The sequence below is a fragment of the Bidens hawaiensis genome, unplaced genomic scaffold, assembly GCF_021521415.1.
Source record: "Bidens hawaiensis isolate Kalapana, Puna unplaced genomic scaffold, B.hawaiensis_p1.1 tig00016035_1, whole genome shotgun sequence".
Classification (NCBI taxonomy): domain Eukaryota; kingdom Viridiplantae; phylum Streptophyta; class Magnoliopsida; order Asterales; family Asteraceae; genus Bidens; species Bidens hawaiensis.
Window position 1 is genome coordinate 1 of NW_027492451.1, and position 12,096 is coordinate 12,096.

At 40.1% G+C, this 12,096-nt stretch overlaps 1 protein-coding gene across 1 annotated transcript; it reads right to left on the bottom strand.

Moving 5' to 3' along the window:
* Nucleotides 1-626: 626 nt before the first annotated feature.
* LOC143550382 (uncharacterized) lies at nucleotides 627-1,160 on the bottom strand. Its single transcript, XM_077041039.1, has one exon. The coding sequence runs from the start codon at nucleotides 1,158-1,160 to the stop codon at nucleotides 627-629; it is 534 nt and encodes a 177-aa protein (XP_076897154.1).
* Nucleotides 1,161-12,096: the final 10,936 nt, after the last annotated feature.

Sequence of the window (12,096 nt, forward strand, 5' to 3'; positions counted from 1 at the left end):
GTTTTGATTTCACCATCATATCGTCAATATAGACGTCCATAGTGTTCCCTAGTTTTTATTTGAACATCATGTTGACCAATCTTTAATAGGTTGCACTTGCAGTTTTCAAACCAACAGGCAGAGCAGTGTAACAATATATACATGTAAGAGTCATGAAATCCGTGTCTTATTGGTCTGAGGGTTCCATTGAATTTGTTGAGATCTTTAGGGAAAGCCTTGTTGAGATCTGTGTAGTCAACAGAAACTCTTCACTTGTCATTCTTCTTCTGGACTACCACTACATTGGCCCACCATCTTGGGAATTTTACTTCCCTGATCATCTTTTCTTTAAATAATCTCTCAACCTCTTCTTGGATGATGACATTTCTTTCGGGTGCGAACTTTCTTCGTTTTTGTTGAATTGGCTGAAACTTTTATCCAATCCCAACTTGTGAGTAATAATAATTTTAGAAATACCTGTCATATCCTCATGTTTCTGTGCGAATGTTGAGATTATGCTTTTGAGGAACTTGATCAATTGACCTTCTATTTCTTTGGGGATCCCAATTCCTATCAGCCTTTTGATGTCGGGATCCTGAGCATCTAATTGTACTTCTTTGATTTCTTGTTCAGCTGCTTCCAAGACATCAAGTGCTTTGTTCTTTAATTGCTAGGCTTGAGTTTGTTTGGCTGTGGGCTGATTGAGGAAGCATAGCAATCTTTGGCTTCTTGTTGATCTCCTTAACTTTATCGATCTCCCATGGTGTTGGCATTTTGATGCATTGATGATAAGTTGAGGGGGCTGCTTTCATTTCGTGAATCCAGGGTCTACCTAAGATAACATTAAAAGAAGTCAACACGTCAATAACACAGAACTTATGGATAGAGTTTACTCCCTCAACATAGACTGGAAGCTTGATCTCTCCCGCTGCACTCTTGGCTTCTCCACCGAATCCCACTAAAACTGAAGATTTTGACATAATCTCGGATTCCGGGATATTCATCCTCTTCAGGGTATCCAGCTGGATGATATTCACCGAACTTCCATTGTCCACCAGGATCCTACATACAAAACAATTAGCAATATAAAGGGTTATAACCAAACCATCATGATGAGCATCCTGATTGTCATTCCGATTTTCATCATCGAACAAGACACCCGCTTCCTTGGGCAAAGTCATCGTCTTTGTTGGTCCCTCTGGCTTTTCCAGCTTTAGCTATCTTGGCATTCCTTGTGGCTGCTGAGTAGGATGTGTCGCATATGTCTGAATCTCCAAAAATAACATTTACATTTCGATTGATGATTCCGCCCTCTTGGGATCCTGCTCGTGATCCCGGCTACGATTTTTCTTTCCCAGCAACTCTTTCAAATGACCTTTGCTGAGTAGGTAACTGATTTCCCTCCTTAGAGCGGTACAATCTTCTGTTATATGATTGAAATCTTCATGAAAAGCGCACCATTTGGACCTGTCCTTCCAGACACCATTTTTTCTTGTTCTTTCGTGGCCATCTCGCTTTTTCACCAAGATCCTGCATAGCACACATTAATCCAGGAATATTGACTGAAAAACAATAATCATTTATGTTGGGATAAGATTCATCATCCTCGTCATCATCCACCACATTGACCCTGTCATTTCTAGCATATGGCTTAGATCTATATGGTTTAGATGATTGGGAATCTGACTTCCTGTTTGGGTTGTTGTAGCTGTTGAAACCTTCCAGGCAAGAAAGTTTCTTGACAACATTCGATTAAATCAATCAAATCTTTATACATGTTAAACCAACATATGTGTTCGATAATTTGTACAGTCTCCTTATTGAATATTTGACGCACAAATAAACTTATTAAGCTCCAAAAGATCTTTAACACCGAGCGCATAAATCACCGAAAGTTTGCGCCATTGGGAAGCCAATTGTCAAACGGATTGCGAACCCACACGAGACAAATACGTGTTCACCTGTTTCATCTTCCGAGCCACGCCACAGACATAAAGTAGAGATCACCCTAATACTTCTCTTGGCCAGAGACTACTGTTGGGTTCGTAGGCCTTGTTGGCCCGGTTTATTATATGAAGTCAAAAGAGGAGAAGGGTGTGGGCGGTTGGGCCAAGCCCAGCCCGGTTTAGATTTCTTGTTCAATAATTTACAAACCCTAGTTCATTCTCTATATAACAACGCTATGTACCTGTAATTATTTGTCACTCAATAAAGAAATACCTAGTTGCCACCGGTGGACGTAGGTCAGTTTAGACCGAACCACGTTAAATACTCATGTTCGTTTATTGCTTTCGCGTTTGTGTTCAGTTTGTGTGTGCGTTTAATCCTAACAAGTGGTATCTAAAGCTTAGGTTCAGATCACACGAAGAACACGTAGAACCGTCCCGTCGCTACCCGCACCAGATCAGTTTTAGGGTTCCGCTGGTAGACGCCGCCACCCTAGTTTTGTTGCCGCTGCTCGCCGTCGTCACCAGCAAATCGTCGATTAGGGTTTCTTTACCCAGCCATCGCCGCCTGCTAAGTCCGACCACCGTGGAAAGGGAAAATAGATCGTCGGATAGGTTCTTTCTCAGTCGCCGACGATCTAAGGTTTGGGTTCTGTTATTTTTTAAAGTAATTTTATCAGCTGCTACCACCGTTTTATCGCCGAAGAACCGTCAGTTATTATTTGCGATTGGATAGGTAGAAAAGTAAAGTGTATTATTTTCTTTTTTGGAAGTCACACCATTCAAGGAGAAGATATGATATTTTCTTTTCAGATCGTGAAGGGTTATGTTCTTTAAGCAGAATACAAGCAAGTGGAATTTTTTGAGTTGTTGGGCCGTGAATTAGTTTAGCCCATTTCTTTTTTGGCCTTTAATACAAAAGGGCAGTAGCCTAGTTTTGTTAACTTTGTAGGCCGAAAATTTGTGGGCTTTAACCAGTTTTGGTTTGGCGAGAACGATTCAAGAGCGTGTCGATCAAGACCCTATTTTTTGTTGAAGAACAGTCGTATATCAGAAGAAATTGTTTAACGAAATGGAGAACCAATGACAACCGTGTTTGTCAGGTTTTATCGTTTCAATTTCAGTTTCTGATTTACAGTTCGTTATTTCCGCTACGTATAAATAGGTTGATTGTTTAAGAGAGTTCAGTAGAACAGCCGTTTCAGGCCCGTGCCATTGCTGTGTCTATTTATGTTTTAATCCGGGTTTTCGTTTTAGTTATTTTTATGGCAGAAGACGGAAAGGTTTCGATACAGAAGTTTGACGGACAGAAGTTTGGTTGGTGGAAGATGCAGATTGAAGCGCTACTTTGTCAGAAAGACTTAGATGTAGTGCTTGAGGATGAAAAACCAGAAAAGATGTCAGAAGCAGATTGGAAGAAGTTAGACAAGAAAGCTAGGGCTTGTATTGCGTTATCGTTGTCAGAAGATGTGGCGTTTAACATCATGAAAGAAACCACAGCGCGTGGTATGATGGAGGCACTATCCAACATGTATGAGAAGCCTTCGGCAGCGAATAAGGTCTATCTTATCCGAGAGTTAGTGACAACTAGAATGAAAGAGGGTGGTTCAGTTACAACGCATATCAACAATCTTAATTCGATCATGTCCCGCTGTTAGTTCCCAGCCGGATCAACACAGGATTATCTCGTAACACGAGGGTGCGGAATCCCCTACGTATACGACACGAGTGTTTAGACGAGAGACACGTAAAGGAACACGTAACACCTAGGACAAAGGTTACTTTGTTATTAGATATGAATGCTAATCACACAGAAACGCTACTTCGTCTTACAAGACGAACACGCCAAAAACTGTTTTAACTGACGACGGAAGTTAGGTTAATATAACACGACAACTTCGCCTAACACCCTAGGCGAAGTTGTCCCTAACTTCGCCATAGCAGTAGTTCGCCAAAACCAAACCCAAACTAACTAGTTTATCAAGACAAAACAAACATCGTAATGATTACAGACACAATAAACTCGAGACAAATGAACTACTGGCACAATGCACCAACAGACTCCCCCTTGGCAGTAGCTTCATTTCTCTTACATCTTCGTCTCGTCATGTAATTCAAAAAGCCGTACCTTCCATCTTCAAGCATGTACACCTTGTCTCACACAAACTGAGACCACCCTTTGATATTTATTCGCTTCATCTTTCCAAGCAGGAATATAAAAAATCTTCTTTTCGTTGAGTACCTTTTTTCGATTCAGCATACCCTTTAATATTATAACTCTTTTTGAACACCGTTGGTACCAACTGGCTTCTTTGTTTTGTTAAACCAATGAGCATATTCTTCTTTCCATCGTGGCTGTTCCTCCCACTCAGAATCACCTGACATATTATCATCTTGACCCACACATTCTTGACTTGGAATATCATGTTCAACACTATCATCAGGTATGTCACCTTCCTCTAAGCCACCGTCAATCTCAATCTGTTCACCAAGCTTTTCAATCTCACTAAGAGGCAACACATCTTCATCCATATCTTCCTCATCATCCACCACAACAGTTTCACCACTTGTACTGCCAGATGGATTAGTAGCTTCATCATCCACCACAACCGTCTCACCACTTGCACTGCCAGATGGACCAGTAGACTTCCCCTGAGATGTGGAAGCTCCAAGAGTTGGTTCAGTTCTTGGCAGCTCACCACCTGCATCTTTCGAAGCATTGGGATCATCATCTCTGTCCTCTCTCCTCTTGGTTCTCAACTCATCCCCTTTGCAACTGGTCTCCCCCCTGAGATACTAAGAACTGTTTAAGCGTATCAAAAAGTTTACCATGTTCAATAAGAAGAGATAACTGAATTTGGTTCTCAGCCACTAGCCGTTGAAGAGTTTATGTTATTCACAGAAGACAAACGTATAAAATAATATAAAATAAACATAAGAAAAATAGCATTGACGGGATCAAATTTCAGTCTGTAAAGAACCTAGCATGTTTAAGAAAAGATCTGAACATGGAATCATACTGATTAAGAGGCTATCACAAAGATCCATGTTCAGCATTATTATGACATAGAGAAACAGGTTGAAGGCAGGTATACAACTTAGCATGATTCTCATTGCTCAAGTGAAACGGATTAGGTCCAATTAGGCTCAAAATTTAGATGGACATCACTTAAGGAATTGTGATGCCTCCTATCTATTCTCAAGGCGTATTTGGCTTTCCCCAGATCACCCCGAGTTGACTTCAACCTGTAGTGTCTGAGTTAAACATTGTACATTTGAGTCGGCTTCATAATCCTTACATCTTGCACAAGACTCAGTGGGTGGTTTTTTTTTATTTTTTTTTAAGAAACTATAACAAATACCTGCAAGTCCCGAATCTGGATCACTGCAGAAGGATAACACAATCTACGCGGGGATCAAGACACTACCGGGCTCGTGTATGACCTGGTAATCACTTTTCTGCCTATCATTCGGAGAGATATATGTGGAGACATGCACATTTTAAAATGACTCTCCACAGTAAATCGAGCAGATTTAATTTGTATCATATTAACTTTTACGCACCATGGAAAGCTACCGTACCAACCAATGACTGTTCTAAAGTCTTTTAAGCCTAATAACTTCACCCGTTAGGTACACAAAATCAGTTCATCTATCATTTTCCATAGGTTGGATCAATTTTCAATTTAACATCAATTTTGAAGCTTTAAGAGAAGCTATAGACTGAAAAAGTATATCATTTCCCTAAAAGAAATTTTATATTCAGACGCCCCGATCACTTCTAAGTCTTTGGGTTAATCGCTATCCCGAAAATCCAGTAGATTAGCAGGACCAAACACATACAAATATGTGTCCCGCCAACTGAGTGTAACCGACATAATTTTCAGCGAATGAATAAAAACTCATCACAACCGCCCCAGTGGCATTCAGTTATTAGGTTAATGGCTATCCTTTGAATCTACACGTAGATACAAGGACCAAACATATTTAAGAATTTGTCCTTCAACCTTGAGCAACTGACATAATTCTCAGTGATAGTGATTTTTTTTTTTGTTTTTTTTTATATATTGTTTTTTATTTTAAGACAAAAGGAAAACATAGTTACTCGGGATTGATCATCCCATTAAGCTCAATAAGGTTTTGAAAACGGGACCGGTCAAAAGCTTTTGTAAAAAGATCGGCAAAATTATCCAGTGAATCAACCTTTTCAAGCATGATTAATTTCTTCTCAGCACAATCCCGTATGAAATGATGACGAATGTCAATATGTTTTGTTTTACTATGTTTTACGGGATTGTTAGTTACTGAGATAGCAACAGTGTTATCAAGGCAAATAGGAGTTGTGCTTTAATCTTCCACAAAATCTGAGAGACGCTCAGAAGATTGTGCTTTAACTCTTCCACAAAATTAACTTTCTCCAACTTGATTTTCCCATTAGTAACAGTACCGACTCCAGAAATTCTTCCTCCACTTTCTCCTGCAAAACTAACTCTTCCACCTTGTACAGTTTTCAAATCACGTAACAATTTCTTGTTACCAGTCATGTGCCGAGAATAGCCACTGTCGACAACCCACATGTTGTTCACAGCCCTGTTCGACTGTTCCTGCACAGTTAAAGAAACGAATTAAAAGCGGGGGACCCAAGCCCTTCTGGTCTTGGGTTGGTCAAACCTGTCAAACGGCATCCAACTTCTTGGTTGCCCAAAGTTCCCTTGAGAGAGATTTTCATTTGATCTGAATGGAAGATTTCTAGAAAACAGATTATGAGGCCATCCATACATCCTTGATTTTCTAGCGTTAATGAATTCGAAGTTACACATTCTTTGATTAACTGGGAAAAAACGAGGTTGGTTTCTTTGAAATCTTAAATTTGTCCAATGATTAAAGTTGGATGCATTAGAATTTTTACCCGTACCAGTTTTAGTGTTCGTTCCATTTTCAGCTTTGGTTGGCCTTAAATTTTTAGATTTCTTCCTCTTCAGCGGACAGTTGCTGACAAAGTGACCTACCTTGTTACATCGAAAACAGCTTTTGTTCGGACAATTAATTTTCTTTGGACAATCTGTGTCTATCTGAACATTCTTTTCAGAAGTTGCAGCAGAGGATGAAGTTACTTCACTGACAGTTTGTTTCACATAAGGGGGAACGAATGGGTTTAGAGAAGATTTCATTTTGCTAAAAGTATCACTCTCCCCCCTTCTGAGTAACACAACTTCGTCATCCATTTTTTTGATGTTCACAGACTCCTTATGCGTGGAGTTTTGATCCATAACTGACGATTCTGTCTGAACCGATTCATTAACATCTTTACTGAGGTTCTCATGATTGCTCAATTCAACATTGGTGTTGCTTTATTGAACTCTAACGGGTGAGTCGATGGAGCTGACATTTCCCGTTACTGTCTGATCAGAACAAAGACAGGTGGCTGATTACAAGGATTATAAGTGTAGTTATTGTTAAAAGGTGGTGGAACTTCATTGTATCCAATTCCTCCTTTATCGTTAGGAGAACGTTGAACACTTAGGACATGATTAAGCATCATTGAAGAGTTCCTAAACTGTTCAAGTTTTCTGTTTAGTTCCACCACTTTCACTTGATGATCAGCTATCTGTTTGTCCTTTTCAGCAATAAGTTTGGTTTTTTCTTCCACAACTTCATAACTTAGATCGATTACTTGGATTTTCTCAGCTAATGTTGCCTTAAGGCATCTTATGTCTTTTTCACCGGCATTAATTTTGACTGAGTAACTGTTTTCCCTTTGTTTAGAGTAATGATGTTCTTCTTTTATAATTTTTTATTCTTTTTCCAAACTTACTTACTGATCAGTTAAAGCATTTAATTGATCAGACAGTTTTTCACATTATTCACAATGAGGTTCAGAACATACCTCTAAGAGCTGATCATTCACTTCTGCCATGTATTCTTGATCCTCCACTGGTTCCTTGTCACTTCTTTCACTCACGATATTCACCAGATGGGCTTGCCCAATCACCTCCTCAACTTTGATGTTCCAATTATATCCACCATTTTGTTGAGAAACCATGGCTTTTATTTCACTTCCATTGCCATTCTGCTGAGTAGGCCTGTTCTGATCTCGTTCAACTCTCTCATTTGGGCACTCTCTCGCAAAGTGTCAATTCTGTTGACAGTTGTAGCAACGAACTTTTGACTTGTCAAATCCCGGTCTCTCTCCCACGAACTTTCGTCCAGTCTTCTTCATAAACCGTTTTACCCTTCTTACTATCATCGCCATTTGCCACTTCAGATCCATTTCTTCCATGTCATCAGCATCTATCTGATCATAGTCCTCATCCAAGGTTGCAGGGTCAACTATCTTTCCATTGATGTAATTTTCATAAGACGCAATGAAATAGACATAAAGGGCAAATTGTTGTTCAGCAGATTTTACACTCATAGGCATCTTTGAGTAGTTTACATTTGAAGCACTAGTAGAAGAATTACTGACTGAAGATTGAGATTTTGAAGAACCACTTCCACTTGCTACAAAGCATATATCTCCTTCCATATTCATCATCACATGACCATCTTGCGTAGAATTTGGTTCCCCGCCTGAGTAATAGGCGGTCGAATCTGTTTTAGAGCTTGAGTTTGCAGAGCCTTTTGCACCATACATTCCCGGATCCTGAACCTGATCAGTAGGCGTCTCTTTTCGTAACATGTTAAGCTCATAATTACATAACTTGTTACCACCTTCTCTAAATCAAAACTATTAAATTCTTTATCTTCTTTCATCAGAACTGTGTATCTTGTAATGAAGGGCATCAAGAAGTTTTTCCACAATCTCACTCTCAGAATACCTTATGGAGTAGTTATCCAATTCGGTCATCAAGTGATAGTACCTTGTAATGATGTCATCAAGCGATTCATTCTTAAAATACTTGAATACCGAGAAATGAGTTTTTAGTAACTTTATCTTGGAGTTTCGAATTCCGACGTTACCTTCATAGCGGCTCTCCAATGCTTCCCACAATTCTCTAGCCGTCTTGTACTTTCGGAAAGTATGAAGAATTTCTTGAGGTAGTGCCATGGTGATTGCAGCTAGTGCCTTACTTTCTGCCTCGTACATCTTCTTCTCATCGTCCTCCATCTTATTATATTTTTTCAGTTGCTCACGTCCTTCAAACTCAGTTGTTGGAGGGATATAACCATCCTGAATGCATACCCACATCTTTGAATCTTGATATTTCACATACTGCTCAAATATGTCTTTTCACGCAACAAAATCAGTGCCTTTAAGTAACTTTGGAGCTTTAGTCGCTGACCCAGCTTCAACTTCCATTTTCACCAGTTCAGTGATGTTTATTGACGTCATTTTTAAACCAAAACAGGAGCTGGAACCAAATGAAACGGTATTTCGTGAAGACGAAGAAAGTATAACTTCACCAAGGAATAACTTCGCCAAAGAACAACTTCACCAAATTACAACTTCACCAAGTAACTTCGCCAATGCACAACTTCACCAAATAAATTCACCAAGTAACTTCGTCAATGCACAACTTCACCAAAGAATAACTTCGCCAATTAAATTCACCAATGTACAACTTAACCAAAGAATAACTTCGCCAAAGTATAACTTCGCCAAAGAATAACTTCGCCAATTAACTTCACCAACGTACAACTTCGCCAGTAATAACTTCGCTGAAACCCAAACTTCAGGTGACGGCAACTTTGCAGGTCGCGAGATCTGATTTTGAGCAGTGTTTTTCTTGTTTCGAATGATTAAAAGGTAGTATGGAGTGCGACAGGGACAATGTAATGTAGGAATGGACTGAACGAACGGTGTTTTACGTGAAATGATTCCGCGAAAAGTCTAACGGAGTTCGTTTAACACAAGTGTGATAATCCCGAACCACACAATCACGAGCAAATGCTCTGATACCAATTGTAGGTTCCCAACCGGATCAACATAGGATTATCTCGTAACACGAGGGTGCGGAATCCCCTACGTATACGATACGAGTGTTTAGACGAGAGACACGTAAAGGAACACGTAACACCTAGGACAAAGTTTACTTTGTTATTAGATATGAATGCTAATCACACCGAAACGCTGCTTCGGCTTACAAGACGAACACGCCAAAAACTGTTTTAACTGACGGCGGAAGTTAGGTTAATATAACACGACAACTTCGCCTAACACCCTAGGCGAAGTTGTCCCTAACTTCGCCATAGCAGTAGTTCGCCAAAACCAAACCAAACTAACTAGTTTATCAAGACAAAACAAACATCGTAGTGATTACAGACACAATAAACTCGAGACAAATGAACTACTGGCACAATGCACCAACACCCGCTTAGTGTCAGTTGACATTAAGTTTGATGATGAAGTTCAAGGCCTATTGTTATTGTCCTCTTTACCCGACAGTTGGTCGCAAACAGTGACTGTGGTTTGTAGTTCGTCTACAAAGATTACTTTTGATGGGATTCGGGACCTGATTCTGGGAGAAGATTCAAGACACAGAAGTTCAGGTAAATCATCAGGCAATATGTTAGTCACAGAAGGTAGAGGTAAGGGAAAATAGCGAGGCAGTGGGAGCAGGAAGAGGAGTCAGTCTAGAACTCGTAAAGATATTGAATGTTGGGGTTGTAAAGAGAAGGGACACTTCAGGAATTAGTGTCCGAATGGTAAGAAAGAGGTGAACGTTACAGAAGACGACACAGATGACGGAGTCAGTAGTGATGAGGCTTTGGTCTGCAGTGTTGAGAGTAACGTTGATGCTTGGGTGATGGATTCTGGTGCATCGTTTCATGCCACCCACTGTAGTGAAACGATGAAGAATCTTAAGTTTGGTGATTTTGGAAAGGTTCGACTAGCTAATGATGATATTCTAGAGGTTACAGGTATGGGAGATGTTGATTTGATAACTTCAGCCAGTAGTTCTTAGACTTTGAAAGACGTGAGGGTCATTCCAAGTTTGAAGAAACGTTTGATTTCAGTTGGGCAGTTGGATGACCAGGGGCACGATGTTAAGTTCGGGAATGGGCAGTGGAAAGTAGTCAAAGGGAATCTCGTGGTTGCTCGTGGCAAGAAAATGGGTTCATTGTATATGGTCGGCATGTCATCGAAAGGAGTGGATCCAGTTTTGGTGAAAGACAAAATCCGGTTCACAGAGTCTCGTGGGCAGAAGAAGGTTCGTTTTGCAAGTAACAAACCCATAGCCAAAGTGAAGATTCAGGATGAACGAGCTAGGAATGTTAAATCAGTTGGGGGACATCGTGACAGTGGGAGCACAGGTCGTGTTTCAGTTACAGTTCCAGGTCAACAGTGGATAAAGAAAACTAGTATTCTAGCTGTAAAAGTCTCTCCAGTGAATTACTTGCTGAATATGGAGAGTGTTTGTTCTCGGGTTATCTCAGGATCCGGTAGTTCGTTACAGTGGGAGCCGGTAGGGACAGAGAACGGGTCAGGGGCAGTTTTAGCCGTGACTGGCATGTTGGAGCTCCGGGGAGCTTTAACGGGCCTTTAGGTTAATTGATGAGAAGGCGGTGGCAACTAGAGGAAGTTAAATGTTTAGATTGCAGAAGTACAATCTGGAGTGCAGACGAGAGTACTCAAGGCCTCCGAGTGGGAGATTGTTGGGTTTGTAGGCCTTGTTGGCCCGGTTTATTATATGAAGTCAAAAGAGGAAACGGGTGTGGGCGGTCGGGCCCAAGCCCAGCCCGATTTAGATTTCTTGGTCAATAATTGACAAACCCTAGTTCATTCTCTATATAACAACGCTATGTACTTGTAATTATTTGTCACTCAACAAAGAAATACCTAGTTGCCACTCGTGGACGTAGGTCAGTTTAGACCGAACCACGTTAAATCCTCGTGTTCGTTTATTGCTTTCGCGTTTGTGTTCAGTTCGTGTGTGCGTTTAATCCTAACAACTACTCCCATCACTACACATCTTTTTTAATTGGTTAAATATTTCAATGTTTAAAGTTGCAATAGTTTTGCTTTGGTAAAAATAGTATCCAAGACATTTCATCAAAAAAAAAAATAAAAAAACAAAATAATGAACCAGTATGGTGAGGAATTGTGAATTTTTTGCATTATATATAGAGGGATATATTTACAAATTATTACTCTCAAACTATAAACACAAAACCACTTAAAGCACTGGCAAAAGAATTCACACCACCACCAGATTTTGCCCACAAAATT